The 17303-nt window shown below is 29.3% G+C and overlaps 1 protein-coding gene and 1 long non-coding RNA gene across 3 annotated transcripts; one reads left to right on the forward strand and one right to left on the reverse strand.

Moving 5' to 3' along the window:
• The first annotated feature begins 496 nt into the window (after nucleotides 1-496).
• On the forward strand, nucleotides 497-8995 carry LOC101511477 (uncharacterized). 2 transcript variants are annotated; one of them, XR_012161276.1, is made up of 3 exons: nucleotides 545-2006; nucleotides 2428-2523; nucleotides 8080-8995. It is a non-coding gene; the product is annotated as an uncharacterized lncRNA (long non-coding RNA). The 2 variants fall into 2 exon arrangements; XR_012161275.1 differs by having other exon boundaries at nucleotides 497-2523.
• A 1310-nt stretch (nucleotides 8996-10305) lies between these two features.
• Nucleotides 10306-11872, reverse strand: LOC101511702 (CBL-interacting serine/threonine-protein kinase 6). Its single transcript, NM_001309656.1, is given in 1 exon segment — nucleotides 10306-11872. A coding segment is annotated over 1 exon segment (1333 nt). The 5' UTR covers nucleotides 11716-11872; the 3' UTR covers nucleotides 10306-10382.
• Nucleotides 11873-17303: the final 5431 nt, after the last annotated feature.

Genomic DNA, 17303 nt, shown 5'->3' on the forward strand with positions numbered 1-17303 from the left:
CAAAATATATATATATATATATATATATATATATATATATATATATATAACGTCCACATTTCTAAATTACGTTGTTACGCATATATTTTTTTCTAAAAAAAAATTAACGTTTTTTTTTACCAAAGTCTAATTTCAATCTGAAAATATTTCTGAAATATAGTCAAACAACAATATGGTCAATCGAATGAAGTGGTGTAAATATTCTCTTGGCAATGGTACAAATCAGTAGTACTGTAACTAATGCTGTCAAAAAATAAAAAAATAAAAGCAATAGTACTGTAATTCAAAAGTTTTATTTTTTTAGAAATGTCAATATTCTCTCCTATCTTCCATCTGAGCCAATACTTACTCGACACCTTTTTATTTTTTTTGTCCTTCTTCTTTTTATGAGTTTTTTTCTTTGTCCTTTCTTCCACCGTAATATTATTACTGCAGGTGTTTAGATTGGACGCATGATATATATATATATATATTTATATTATAAGTTATTATTATTTGAAATATTGAAACAACAATATAAATATAAGTGCACGGTTGTTTGTGTTGTCCTGTTTAATTGCCTTGTCTTTCTTAGTTCCGAAATATAGTAACCTCACAAAAGTGGTTGAAAAGTAGCACTCTTTAATTTTCACTAACGGAAACAAACACCACATGTTCACCATCACCTTCAGACTCATAAAATACTCAAACCCAGATCGAGCTCACTCTACCTTTAGAGGTGCATACAAACTCAATAAGTTTTCTTCCCCCAAATTGAAGGAAAAAGAAGAAAAAAATATTCCAAAGGTCTTTGCTTGGTATAAATGTTATAATTACTTAGTTAAGATTTTTTAAGATGTATTCTATATTCAGTATGATGAATTTTGTTTTGTATTGGGTTCTACCTTGCTTTGAAGAAGGGGAAAGAGACATAAAGAACCCTAATTGATATGTAACAGATAAAAAAAGAAGGTAATTTGAGTGATAGTTATATATAGATGAAGTTAATATAAGTATATATATATATATATGTAGGTAAGTGCAGTGTAGGACAGCAGTGGTTTGTACCAAAAATAGGAGGATGTGAGTTTGCAGATCTGACTCACACATTAGAATTGAGAAAAAAAGAGGAGACAGAGACAGAGACAGAGACAGTAGAAGAGAATAGAGATATTGACAGAAGAGAGTGAGCACATACTGTTTGTTATTGTATCATGGCATACAATTCTGGGTGCGTGCTCACTTCTCTTTCTGTCATCTTCTTATTTCTTTTATTGTCTCTCTTTCATTATTATGTTGCAGCTCACTGTTTAACTCTTTTCTCATGGATTGGAACATTATCTTCTTCTTTCAACTTCCACCAACTTCCTTATCTTTATTTACGTTTCTATTTCTTCTTCATAATGAACCCCTTTATATAGTTACTGCAATTTATTTTAACTCAATTCATCATACTTAGTGTCATTTCTTTCTCATTTTGGGAGCTAAATGTTAGCAAGCTTCATGATATCTATCTTCACTTCAGTTGGAGCATTATCCTTTCACCATAAGTTATAGTTTATATAACAACTTTCAAAATTAATATGAATAAAGTAAAATATTCTTAGTAATTAATATATTAGTATATGTATTAATTTTTATTTTTATTTTCGCATTTCTTGGAGAACAAAATTCTAATAATTTAAAATTCGGTTATAGTAATTATTTAAGTCAAAATTCAAATACGAATTTTTGAAATAATTTATCTTTAAAAATTATTAATTACTTGAACTCAATTAATAAATGGTTTTGATCATATTGTATGTGTAATAGTGTAATGATATATTTATAAGTGGTATTAAAATAAAATGCAGTAAATATAAATATTTATACATTATAATTTTATTTTGATGATAATAATATATTTATATTTAGTTATGGAGGTACTAATGTAATAAAAAGCGTGGCTTTTGATGGTACTTGTGTGTTTTAAAATTTCATTTGATGGTGTTGAACCTGAAACCCAAATGGAGTTCCTCAAAAGAAAGGTACGCCTTGTTACTGTTTCTTCTCTAACGGAATTATTTATTTATCTGAAACAAAACCCTAATTTATCGATCATCTTTGCTTTCCCTCAATTTGTGATTCCTTCTTATTAATCCTTGAGGAGACAAAATCGGTAAAGTAAGAATTCATTTTATTTGAAGCCTCTTAATCAATCAAATAATAATGCATATATTTCTTCTGCTTGCTAAATATGGTAATGTTTTTGTTCTTTAATTTTCCTTTCTAGTTGTAGCTAGTACCTCCTACTACCTATATGCATTAATTTTGATTCAGCTTAATTAATTAGGTTAACTGTTTTTCTAAATCATCATCTTCTCATAATCTTTAATTTTAATTTACAAATTGCATTATTTTTCACATCCTCGCTATTTGGGTTCATAATTTATGCGTTTATTTAAACAGAAAAGCTGAGGAAAATGTTTGTCTCAGAAGTTGGTTGCTCGGAACTGCAAATTAATAGAAGAACTTGGAGGCTGAATCACTATATATAATCATCAGGTACACCTTTTGTTTTCTTCTATATGCATGGTGTGAGTTGTAGCTTAATCAAGGGAGAGAGGAGAAACTGTGTTCATTGAGTGACATGAGTATGGTTCAGAAATTAACCTCTTCATGGATGAATTTTGCTGCAATTATATCATACTAGGATGATGTCCTATGAATTATGATTATGCCATCTTGAAATTCAATTATATCTTGGTCACTTTTTTTGCCTTCAATATATACTAGTTAAATACTCTCTCTAACACTAAGGACTTCTAGTTTTTGAACTTTGAATCACTCTATATAATGATTTATATTGTTTATCATGCATGAAATAAAAACATCTCTAACCAAGATAAACTGGCTAGGGGGAATTTAATTTATGTTTGCGTATGATTTAATGGATGAAGTGTTTTCCAAGCCCGGATAAAAGGAGAGAGTTGTGTTAGGCAATAGATAGCCAAGGTAAAACTTGGTTGAATCTCTATGACATTGATTTAATACGTATTTGTTTTGTCAAACAAAGATCTATGACATGGACATTGTTGGATTGAAAATGTAGTTCAATTTATGTTATTAGAGGCTGAAACCATACCCATTTCTCATGATAATATTGTTGGCACAATTAAAAAGTTTTATGTATTAGAACATAAATGAGTAGACTACTCCTTACTATATTGGTAGCAAAGTGTTCCTCCAATGAATATAAGAGAATTGCTAGCAATACATTCATTGGAACATATTCTTTAAGTCATGCGCACTTCCTACTTAAATGATTAGTTATGTTGATTTGTAGAGTAAAATAATGTGTGAAGACTAAAATATCCATATTAGTTAGAGTGATTGAAAGTAGCAGTAGAATAGTTAGATGAACTATTTAATTAAATGAGGATATTATTGGAAAAAATTAATAAATGTTGTCTTGGCATTCTAGAGTGACAAATAATTAGATATAGAGAAATTTTCTAAACACGATTGTACGAAACTTATAATGAGATAGAGAGTACTTTGTTATTGATCCATTTTTTGAAAAGTCAACACATTATTTTTTATAAAGTGATCATGGTTCATAAGGCAAATAAGATAGAACATATAGGGTGTATCTGTTACTCCATCCCAAATACAATAGGAATCAAATAAGAATTTAACTTATATACACCGTCAGTGTAAAAAGCTTTTACATTGTCAAGCAATTCACAACCAGTAGATCATTAATAAAGTTTGACTTTTATCATAACTACTAATAAAGTCATCTACGTGATTAATTATGATTTTCCGACTATGTAAAAAAATTTAACACTGCCTGTGCATGAAAATTAAACTCATTAAACAAAGATGACGAGAAAGGAAACCTTGCAAAGCAAGCAACCACATCAATAAAAAAGAAACTACTCCCATAAAATACATTTTAGGGAAGCAAAACATCATTCATAGTACAAACAATAACCACCCTTAGCCCTGGCGAGAAACTACTTTCAAGATGATCCCTTAATGTGTTCTACTAAGATGAGACATTTGGTACAAAATTAGCAAATGTACAATCATATTGCTTCGACTCGTAGATTGCCTAGAGCACATAATGTCAAATAATTTTAGATCCCTCCTCCTTCTACCTCGGTAGCCTAAAGAATGAAACATACCACTTGGAACACCCCAACCATCTGCACACCACATATCAAATTGCACAAAGACAAGTCATATACCAAACAAATGGAACTTTGATTTGGTGAGAGCCGAGCACAAATCACATAATGTGGCATTCACATCCCTAACAACCCTCCTCCAAAATAGATTAAGTCGAGTAGGAAGCCTATTCAACAACAATTGCCAAAAAAATAAATATATTACGTTAGATTGCGCATAACTCTTCCATTGACTCCCCAACACAACAGCTCATTCATAGGAAAAGTCAATGGGAGAAGAAATTTTGCTGGAAAATGATCATAAGTTGAACTAACAAAAAACATATATATCTCCATTCTAATCTTCCCAACACCATGTGTCCTCCAAAGGAGAAAAAATAATCAAAATCCAATGGCCGAAGAAACTCATCCCTCAATGATTCTTCCCAAATAAAGAAACTCATCCTCCACTACAAATCTTCCCTAGCCAAACCTCCTAGGTCATCCCCCTTGCTTTATATCACAAAAAGCCTCATGAAGACATCTTGAAGAGGTGCATGGCCATGCCACGTATCCGGCAAGGATATTGAGGCTTAATTCCCAATCTTTTTCTTCACACACCCAACATACCACTCTTAGTGATTGTAACACAAAGTGATTGGACTTTTACTATACAATTGTTATATTAGTATATTACAAATTTAATTAGGGCTTTTAGTACAGGATTAGTTCATGTAATGTAACTATTCATAAATCATATCTTATTCTTAATTGGATTTTGGTTCTTATCTCTTTTTGTATTAGTATTCTTTATTATTAAGCTCCAGAGGGGACACACGTATTGCTCTCCAAGGGCTCGGGCCCTTACCGTAATTTTTTAGTAGACTTTTTTTTATAGACATTGAAAATATAGAACATGTAGGCTATTGTTTTTTGTGTTGGGAGTTTTGGGATACAGACACAGAAGAGAAAACCACTTGTAATATTATTTTTTGAAGTCCACATTATAATTATATATTGAATTCAGTCAAAGCTTTCAAAAGATTTAGGCATTTCATTAAGGGATGATTTATTCATTTCAACATAATGATTTACGCATGGACAGTACATACATATATTACTACATATTAGTATTATTATGTAGGCATTTAGCATTGTTATTTTCATTTTTAAACAAATATATTAATGATTAATAATTGCTTAAAAGTATAGCTCCTCTCTCTTGATTCAATCTCTCTTTCTTTTAACATGTAATATATATATATGTGCGTGTGTGTGTGTGTGTATGTTGATAGTATTTTTTTCTCAAAAAAAAAAAAGATATTTTATTAAAATTTTACTGATTAAAACTTGGGCCTTACAGACCAAAAAGTCTGGTTCCGCCTCTTATTAAGCTTGATCCGGAAGGACCGGAACAGTTGTATTTGTATTCTGTTGTGGCTCATGTAATTATTTTATGAGGCATACATATTATTAGGTTTAGAGGTATTAGATTTAGACCTCTGGTTGTGATACACATATCTGCATTTCTACATCACTTAAGGAAACATCTCATCTGTCTGAACTTTAATCATAGAAGGTATGAAGTGCAAGCACTAACACATAAAAAGTAAACACTGACAAAATAACATAGGATTTGAAAAAATTGGTGCATTAAGTTACCAGGCTGTGATAGCAATTGGTTTTGGTAACCATGCTATGCTGTCTGCAAAATAACAGTAGGTATGCCTGTATTCACTGTAACATAACGTGAGGAGACAATTATAATCTACCGAGGTTATTATATGAAAAGCAGTGGTGAGGGCTATATATATGCAGGTAACTAGGAATGCTCTATGTGGGGGTATCTTACTTCCAGGGTCAAAATGTATTATAATTATAAAAAAATAGGTTTGTATATAACTAAAAATTTAACCACAATTTGGCTAGATTCAAAGGTGGTTATTGAATCAAACATAGTGGTAGCTAGGGACTACTTCTTAAACTTGGTTGCTAGATATATAAATGGAATAGTCAATAAGTATGCATGCCAACTTTTGGAAAATTATCTCTGGTAAGTAGCAGTTTCCATTACCAAAACTTGATACTCTTGCACATAATTTGAATTTTGGAGCGAAGAAGCCTTACCCTCTAGCAATTGCATTTGTCTTTAATAACTAGTTATAGCTATAAACTCTATTTACTTGAGTCTAGCTGTGTTAGAATCTGTATATTTTCCATTCAATGTCATAACCATTATTTCTTTCATGATTTTATTAAGTAAATTTTGTCGGTTGGCCTTTATCGATTCTTAGGTTTAAAGAGAAATGTTGTCAACACAATTTCTAATATACTCTCTTCTATACGAGAGCCCCACCAAATATATTCAGTATGACTCATGATTTAATAGGACTCATGAATTTCATCTAGTAATAAATAATAAAGTGTATTCAAAAGAGTGTGTTAGAGAATATGTTGTTAAAATTGGCACTCCCTCCGGGCTTAACTTGTTAGAATTTCTTACTCATGAGCTAAAGTATACACGCACAAAAAGAACGAGATTAAATTCAACGAGCTAGCCTCTCCTAGAAGTTTAGGTTATTATCTTACAACTTTTAATCATAATATATATTTATATTACACTCTCTATAGCCTTATGGTCTTGGACTTAGGTTGTAGACAAGTTCATATGACCATTGTCTTGTTTTGAAATTTAGTTTTGCTAAGAGAAATAGGATATCAAGGGTTTGTCTCAATACCACATAGCTGACTATGATGTTTTAGATATTTGAGGGAAGCATTCATCCTAGGAGATTCAAATATTAGATGTAGACTTACTAATGGGTTTTATATCTCTAGCTCTAAAAGAATATAAGGTTCCATGCTAAACTTGTTGAAATATGCTTTTTTTTTAAACAACTCCTTATGCATCTAAGTTGTTACTAAAGCATATAGTGTGCACCTGTATCTGAGTGATACAAACTAAACCAGTTTGCTCCTAGATAGAGAAAAATTGCTAGCTTTAAATGTCAACTGGATTTGACTAGGAATTGAACAAGAATACAAGCTTTTACCTTATTTTAGATTAAGTTAATTGATTTTGATTCTTATGCAGCAAAAATGAGCAATTATTCCTCATTGAAAAGGCTGAACAATATGGTGGCTTGTGATTACATATGTACTTGAATATTGTATATACACTTTTGTGGTTGCTTATAGTTGAACTAATTTAGTAATTTCATTATGATGTATATGACTAATTTCCACTATATTGATATGATGTAGTTGTAGTTGTCTAGGGTTCAAAGTAATACAAAAGTAGAAAACTAATTTAGGAACTTGGAATTCCATGATTTTTACAAATTAGATACAATATCATAGGATGAAAGGTTACTTGTCTCTATCCATTGCTAGATACGGGGAGTATTCTTTATGCCTTTTTTACTCAAGAGAGGAAGAAACTGAATTTTATACCTTGGTTTCTCCTTTCTATCCATTCTGTGATTATGATGGTGAGATGAAGAAGCCAATGATACTGTAGTGTAACATCAATTATAAGACCTGTTTCACATTAAATTGAAAAAAATTGGATTTATTGTCTTCCTAGGAATTTAGGATTCCTTGTTTTCCCTTTTCAACTACTATAACCTCATCAAATGCATTACTATTTTCTTAAATTCTATTCCCCTTAGACTGCTTCATATCTTGGTTACATTTTTCATATACAATAGATTTAATTTCTTGTTTCATTTTTCGTTGAATTAATTTACCATTAAATGAGTTTTGAATTCTAGGTGGCTGATAAGTATATTTTGCGGTATAGTTGTTTGGATAGTACTGCTATACTACTATTGTTAATATTGTTTGTTGATGATCATAATGTTCAGATTCTTGAAATTATTATTGCTTTGGTAATAGAATTTGAATTCACATGTTTGCATTTTCATACACAATTTTTATTGCTTCATAGATTTTGGATCAGGAGAATTGTTGGAATATTCACAGACAAGTATGCCATCAAAATAAAGAAATTTGACAATATGCAGAAGAATCTTATAATGGACGAGTACATTGGGAGCATAGAAGATTCACATTTAAATGCTTCTACTTCAACTGACTATGACTATTGCAATGATCCATTTCAAAGTTGGACCAGGATTGCCTGCATTAGCAGCATCACGCAGTTTGCTGTAGTAGACAATCTCAACCATTGATTTGAAATTAGATTATTCAAATTACACATTAGTAAAATTAAGTATAAACTTACTAGACAATCTCAACCATTGATTTGAAATTGGACAATTCAAATTACACATCAATAAAATTAAGTAAAAACGATCTCAGTAGTTGAATTTAAATCAGGCGGTCCTGATCTGTTACAGCGTCCTGATGTATCGGTGGAGAATCCGAATCCGTGGTAATAGTGTGTGGTTTTGGCCTGTATCCTTTACATGACGATGGTATGATAGTACAAGTATCAAGTTGGTGACTAGCAAGATTTCCAAGGTCATTATTATGATGATGATAATGATAATAAAAAGAGGTTGTGTTGTGGTCTCAATCAATTCAATTCAATATGATGTAAATGATTGTTCATACGTCGCACCAAGCCACCTACTAAGTTTTTGTGGAATTTCTGAATGAGTGGTGTGGTGGCTCCCTGCTTAGTCAGTCACATGGCGCATGCATCAAATAATTAAAGGGAGATTCTCCGGTGAATTGGTCATGTAAACTGTAATAAAGAATGAGCTTGTGAAGAAAAAGCACAAGTTGGTGTAGTGTATATATAGTGTGTGATATACATTGTTTTGACCACAGTCTGACAACTATGTTTAAATTGGCAGTGAATTTGTCAATATTACGGTAGTTCTTTTTTATTATAACAATTTCACCGTCCAATCAAAATTGCACTAAGTTATGGAACACGCTCGTGTAGTAATAGTTCATTAAAAAAACTATATTGTCTCATATTATTTAAAATGTGTTATTATTATTATTATTTAAAAAAAAACTTTCACATCTAATATTTGAAATTTGGATCAGTTACAAGTTAGTTAATTTACATGTATAAGAGGATAGGTTAATTGTACAAACTCCATATAAATCAGTATGGTTACTGAAATCAAAGAGAGAATGCACCATGTGTACTGGTCCCTCTTTCTCATCCTTCACCAGACACATAAATACAATATTAAAAGTTGAACTAACACTACCAAGAAAAAGCTGAACTAACAAATGATTCGGTCACCCCACATGCACAATATATGTTTTTCTTTTTTTTTTTGTTTTCTTCTTGACCAATAATGTATAATTATACATATTTTTATTAAAAAAAAATCATAAAAATGGGAGTTTCAACTTTCGCAGAATTTCTTTATAAAATTATATATTACTTATATATTTTTATTTACAATTATTTAAAATGAACGATAAAATTTTCAATAAAAAAAGTTATCAAAAACATTTAGGCCACACAACTTCTTTTAAAAAAAAATCAATGTTACAAAAACACGTGAAGATAATATGACACACTCGTTCAGAGTATGTTTGGCCCCATCCATCCATGTGCTCTTTAATGCAGTGTCTCAACACTGTTATTGATCTTCAGCAAGTTGAGTCAATTCTTCACGGGCAGGGAATGTGAGATGGTAGTGTAAATCAAGCAACTCTTAACAATTGATGCAAAGCGATAATAATATTTTCACTTAATTACTCTTATTAAGTACTACTAATATATTTTATTTTTTATAATTACTATTGATATATTTATTATTATTATTATTATAAATACAAAATAAAAGATAATCTTTAAGAATTATCAAAAATAAAATATAATTATTTTTGATTAAGAATCCATAATAATTACTCATAGATCTAACATAACATATAAAGAAACACCTAATATTGAATTAAAAGTTATGTGTGTAATTATTTTGAAACAATTTGTTATTCAAATATGAATTATTTAGGATTGAAGGAATAAAAATAAACAAAACCAAGGAAGCAATGAAATTTGAAAAAGGGTCCAATTACACAAATTATCACCCTGAGATACTGAATCATCAACAAGGATTCTTCATGTTGTTTTTCTAAAATCCAGTTCTCTCGGCAACAATCACCAATCTAATCAAGAAAAACACAAAAAAAGAACAAAGATAACAAATTACTCAAATTTTGATAATTAAAAACAACAGTACAAATCTCAAACTCATGTCTTAATAATAACATGAAGCTCCTCCTTCTAAACAACAATTAGTGAAGGAGGTGAATTTCAAGCAGCTGGTGGCTCAGTAGAAGTCCAGAAAATATCTTTCAAAGCAGGACGAAGCTCTTTACTACAGAACTGATTATACTCCAAAGTATCACCTTTATCTTTCTTGACCTCGACCACCAAAAACGACGGCGTCACGGCGTAAATATCCGCGGCAATAGCCAATTTCCCTTTCCTACCTCTTTCCTGTCCTTGCAGCCTGACCTTCATATCACTACTCTTGACATCAAACTTGACAGCTTTGGCAACTTGTTCCAATTTGGATATCACTCTGCTCGGAGTCCCCGCCGTAGCAAACCTCATCTCCTCCCTCTCCTCCCTCTTCTTCTCCTCAAACAATGGAGACAAATCAAAACCTTCCGATAAAGATATAATATGAAAAGCATTCATCGTGGTAGGTTGTTGCTTAAATTTATCATTTTCACACTCCAAATGAAACCCCTTCTCTTCCTCCTCCTCCTTCTCCTTCCTCCTAATTGCCATGTTCTTGGGAACCGGTTTCTTAAACCAAGAAGATTCCATAATCTTGGATATAGTGATTCTTGTATTCGGATTGGGATCTAGAAGCTTTGTAATAAGCCTTCTAGCTTCCAAAGAAAACCAAGGTGGACATTTGAAATCACCTCTATAAATCTTCTTATACATAGCAACCAAATTATCATCTTGAAAAGGTAAAAAACCAGCGAGAAGAACATAAAGAATAACACCACAAGACCAAATATCAGCTTTAGCACCGTCGTAGCCTTTTTTGGCTATAACCTCCGGGGAAACATACGCCGGAGTACCACAAGTAGTATGCAAGAGTCCATCTTGTCTCAAATGTTCAGAGAAAGTACAGAGTCCAAAATCAGAGACTTTGAGATTACCTTCTTCGTCGAGGAGAAGATTTTCCGGTTTAAGATCGCGGTGGTAAACACCACGACTGTGACAGAAATCAACGGCTGAGATTAACTGCTGAAAATAAACCCTAGCGAGATCTTCTTTAAGACGGCCTTTAACTACTTTGTTGAAAAGCTCGCCGCCACGAACGAGTTCCATGGCTATATAGATCTTTGATTTTGAAGCCATGACTTCATGAAGTTGAACGATGTTTGGGTGTTTCACCATTTTCATAACGGATATTTCTCTTTTGATTTGTTCCATCATTCCAACTTTTATTACTTTCTCTTTTCCAACCACTTTCATCGCAACGCTTTTTCCTGTGTTTAAATTTTTAGCGTGATAAACCTTCGCGAATGTTCCGTGACCCAGAACTCGACCCAGCTCGTATTTTCCATCTAGAAGACCCGAATGAGAATTTGAATTAGAATTTGAATCCTTTTCTTTTTCACTCATGGCTTGGCTTAATGGCTTGGCTAATATTTACAAACTAAAGTAATAGTAGTAGAGTAGATGAAGAAAGATGTAAGGGGTATTTTGGGAAATAGAAATGATGAGATTGAGATCAACCGTCTTCGACGTGTTTTCGGTGACAATTTCTGCCGCCGATTATGCGTTTTGAGAAGCAGAAAAATTCAGTTAGAGTGAACCAATAACAAGGTCCTATCATCTCTCTGCATTCCTTCTCTGTAGACAGCCACAGAGAAAATAAAATAAACAAGATGAATGACAAAATTGTTTCTTTTATTTGTAAAAAATAAATTCGATTCAATTATTATGATCTTTGGTGTGTAACGATTCATGTTATTGGGATTAAGTTTGCCTTTATAGAACTTTCAACGTTCGCTTTCGTTGTTTTATTTGATCGGACGGTTGTGGAGACAGGTTAGGTGGTCATGGACACGTGTATACACTATTCAGAGTCATCATGCCTTTTGTCTTTTCCTACTCGCCGCCTCAACCGTTTGATCACTTCTCCATGCTAAAATCAACGATGCTTTTTTCTTTCTTTCTTTTCCATTTATATATTTGTTTCTTTATTATTTCTTAAATCAGAAGTAATAATAAAATCATAATCCCTTAAAAATAAAATGATAATAAGGTATTGGCATTTCTTAAATGAGAAGTAATCAATTGATAATAAGGTAAAATATTTATAAATTTTAATTGTCGTTAATATAAAAAAAAGCTTCATAATTATTAGTTTTATGTCTTCATTCAATCATAATTTTTTTGTTATGTCATATAAATTTATTTAATTTTTATAAAAAAATAATCACATTCTTTAATAAAATAACCACGTCCTTTAATTTTATTGGAGTATATAAACTGTAAAACTAATTTATATTAACATTATATTATTTAATTTTAAAAATAATATTATAAATATATCACAATTAATTATTATTATAAATTTTAAAATAGTTAGAATTGATTGTGAATATTTTGTCATTTCGATTTATCGATGAGGCATAACTTTTTTTATAAAGACAGACATGTATAAAACATTATACAATAAAGATGAATTAAATAGAATAAAAGAATGTTGAGGTTTATATATATATATATATATATATCATTTTAAAAAAAATAAATTAGTTTATAAAAAGAAGATATAATAATAAAAAACCAAATGTTGACTAAAAAAGTAAAAGAGTGTTTTAAATTTTGTTGACATAAAATATTAATCACATAAATACTTTACGAAAGGAAAACGAAAGTGTACGAGAAAAGGAATAATGAATGAATGGGCGTGGTGGTAGCAGAAGAAGACAAGAGTATATATATGTGTGGTTGATTGTAATAATGTTATCTTGTTTGCGGGACGAGGGTCGAGTGGGACATGACATATGCGTTGCTACACAGGAATAGCTCGTGGCACTGTCACACTGGCTTTGCTACAGATGCAATGCTGTTGGTGGGTCCATCCCCAGTATATCGACAATTATTTGTGATTCTTATGCAAAAACATACCGCCCCAATTAAATTCATCAATTAAGCAATCAATGTGGTAAATGATAAAGGATTCCTCCTTTGAGATCCAAATAAATAACTTTAGTAACACCATTAAGGGGGCGACGTTTTCGATGATATGAAGTGTATTTGTAGTGACGATAATAATTAAATCTGATTCAATAAATATTCATAAAAAAGTTCACAAATAGATAGAATAAAAATTCGTATAATAAATATTGATATAAGACGAAAAATTATTTATAGAATTACATCGTAAAATTGAACGAGTATGAACCTGAATAATAAAGCAAATGTAATATTTGTCTTTCAGTAAAACATGTTTATTTATATGAATTTTCTATTTTTAGTAATTAATATATTATTATTTGTTTTAATATTTTATTATTAAATACTTAATTTTTAGTTTTTTCTATTATTAATTTAAAGTAAAATAAAAACTTTATAAAGTATTATTTTAGATGTTTTGATGTTTATGGTAATATTGTGATATCATTTGATATGTTTTGCATGGTTTGAGTTATAAAATATTTTGATTTGTAATATTTTATAATTTGTATTTAAGATATTTAAAAAAAATTAATTACAATAATAACGATTGTTTATCAATCTATTTTACTTAAAGTACATGTAATATCTAAAAGTACGAACACTAAAGTATCTAAAGAGAATGATACGATATTAAAGTTAATAATCGGAAGGACATATGGACATAAGTATGTATTTTTTTTTTAAACTACAAGTATGAAGATAGATACTATAGTCCTCTACTCAATCATCCTTATGTAAAGGGAACTCCTTAAAAGATGTTCTTTAAGTCTATTGATCGTTGCGAGATCGTCAACATGATTCGTGGATTGTCGTGTGATGTTTATCATATGGCATATACATCATTTTGCGCTCAAGTCCAACCAATTTGTTTCAAAGTCCACTCTAAAAAACTTTGTAAAGGCACTTAAGTATGTTAAAATTGAATATTGAACAATGAATTAATCATTCCATTTTTTACTAGTTTTCGCTTCTTCTCACTTCTTTTCCTTCCCTTTCTTTACTACTTAAATTTTCACAATGCCATGTATCAATGTTTAAATTCCGATAAAGAAAAATATCTATATTTAATATTTAATGCAATTTAAATATGATTATTTTTAATAGAGATAATTTATAAGAAAAAAAAATATGAATGTCATTTTTTGTAAACTATTAATGTAGTTTAATTTAATGCAAATTATAAATATCTTTCACAAATAGATATAGTTTTTTTTTTTCTTTCCAAATTATCTATTACAAAAGACACACAAAATATAATAAAAAAAAGTATTGCAAGTTTAAGTTCGTACTCCAATATATTAAATGTCTATCACAATTTTTATCACAATTTTTATTATATGAGAGATGTATTCAGAAGGTTGTAAAGATCATATCTACTTTAAAAAAAAATGAAGGTTCAATTAATATAATTTTGTTGGTATAAGGATACATATTTTAGAATATATGACCCTATTAAGTATTTACCTTCTTCCTTAGAAACAACACTATATATAGTAATTAAATCCTCCGTTTCTTTTGATAAATGAAGATCATCTCAAATCATCTTTACCAAATCTAAAGCTCTACTAAATCAATATCAAAAGGAGATTTTAGTTTACTTTCTATTGTATCCAAGTTCAGTTTTCTTTAGTGAAACACTTTTCCACTTTCTTTCAACAATCAAGAACATGATTTACATTTTTTCAATTTAAAAATTCCTGCTAGGGTATAGTTGAAGTTTCAAAAATCTACATTTTATCTATGTATATGTATCTTTACAGACCTCTGCATCAGCTAATTATAGCATAAGCCAAAAAAACTGACAATGCCAACGGTTTGTTGTACAAGAAAATTATGAAGTTTAACTTGTTTCAATCATTTCTACTATAAAAGCACTGTTTCTTGATCTTTAGAGATATGCTACCTAGCTGGTCAATAATGTGTCTGCTTCTGCACGGTCACAATCCTATTATTGCAATTACTCATTGCGTCCTTACTATTGTATTAAAATTGATCTGTTTATATTTTAAAATTTATTTTTTTATTTTAATTGAAATTTATTGTTATTATATAAAATAATTAAATATATTTGATTTTTACTATAATTACATGTACGACAATTAAATATTTAAAAAAAATAAAAATTTAAATATGTTTAGTTCAATCATTACAGAGGAGTCAAGATGTGTGTAATTGAATATAGATTAATTGCATTTGATCCAACAATAATTAATAATTTAATATAGCTAGTAACTAATAACTATATTTATTTGGAATATAGTGAATACATTTGGCATATAATGGAGATGTGAAGTTGCAAATTGGGTATGGGCAGTGATGGATGGATATGCCAACATGTGAAGCTTGTCTTGTTCATATATATGTATAAGTCATATTCATGTTCATATAAAAATTATTTGAGTATCCTTTTGTTTTTCTGTGGGCATCCTTTCAATTTAAAGACATTTGATATTCTCACATCCACATGCATTTGCCTTCTTGGGAAGTCACTATCTCACCATTGCTCTTCTCAAATTGAAAGGTATACCAAAAACAAATAAATAGGTTATTGTTTATTCTCACACTAATTGGGGTTATAATAATATGAATATGACATCATTAATGTTTGTTCAGAAAAATATCGGTGCTTAATTAATTAAATTGAAAGAGTACTAGCAGACAAAGAATTTAAGTGTTTTTAATAGCAATAACGGAATTATTTTTTCATAATTCATTCTCTTATTTCGCTTACCATTTTTTTAATCATAGTTTTCTTTTAGAAATGAAATGGACGTTTTTATTCTAAAAATAGACATCTAAATGTTATTTAAAATAATATCCATTTTATTTTTAAAACAAAATCGTTGTAAAAAAAACACTAATAATTAGTTTTTTATGTTTATAAAATTAAATAATTTTTAATTTTTATAGAATTTTAAATATTTATAAAATTATACCGCAAACAATTTTAAATTTATATAGAAAACCATTTTCTTTAACAAAAGAGAAATACAAATTGTTGGTTGTGTAGATATCTATGATGTAGTTGGGCAATGTTAAATATTTTGTGAGCCACAAATTGCATATTGAAATGATCGGATAATCATTGCAACCAATAAGATGATACTGTATTTGTAAATATTTTGTTTGGATAGTATACTATGGTCTATGGCACCCGTTTAATACTCACAAGTTGATAAAATATCTGTATATGGATTTGTATCTGTGTGTGAATATCAATTTTAATTCATGTACTTGTATTTTTGGGTATTTAAGTATATTTGTATTTATTATTTATGTTTGAACTAAAATATATTATTAAATTATAAAATTATATTATTTTAATAGAAAATATTCAAAATTCAAGTTCTTTAAGATTAAAAATTCATGAAATATATGTAAATATTTATTTGATTTAGCAAATAAATAAAATAAAAGAGAAAATAAACTACTAAAATTAAACACAAATTTATTAGAATAAAAATAAAATTTTAAAAATAATTAGTATATTTTATGAATCAATTGGTAAGAACTATATATATGCATTTGTTAGAGAATATGTTTTAGCTTTATAAAATTACAAACTTCATTTTTTATTTCAATAAAAAATATTACACCACCAAACTTTGCAGATAGTATGTCACATGTGTTATGATAAAATTATCTAAAAATAATAATTTAAATTCAATTTACTGATTTAAATTTTTGTTATTTTGATTTTTTTAATAGATTTTTTACTCTTAAAACTCATTCACCTCTCATTAAAAACAAGAACAAACTTTACATATACAAATATTTTTTTTTACTAAAGACTCCCTCTTTTAATAAATATATATTTCTCATTAAAAATAAATAAACTATTCATTATGGCGGAGAGGCAAATCCTTAATAATTTATGTGAGGTTCGTAACAACTTCATATGTCCATTTATTCAAAATGAATTTTGCAAGATTCACCATGAATGATGGATAATAAGATATTCAATACGTGGTCACTTTTTGCCAGATGTCTCATTCTTTATCACTTAAGTTTTTTCTCAC

This window comes from Cicer arietinum, chromosome 7 (assembly GCF_000331145.2).
Source record: "Cicer arietinum cultivar CDC Frontier isolate Library 1 chromosome 7, Cicar.CDCFrontier_v2.0, whole genome shotgun sequence".
Classification (NCBI taxonomy): domain Eukaryota; kingdom Viridiplantae; phylum Streptophyta; class Magnoliopsida; order Fabales; family Fabaceae; genus Cicer; species Cicer arietinum.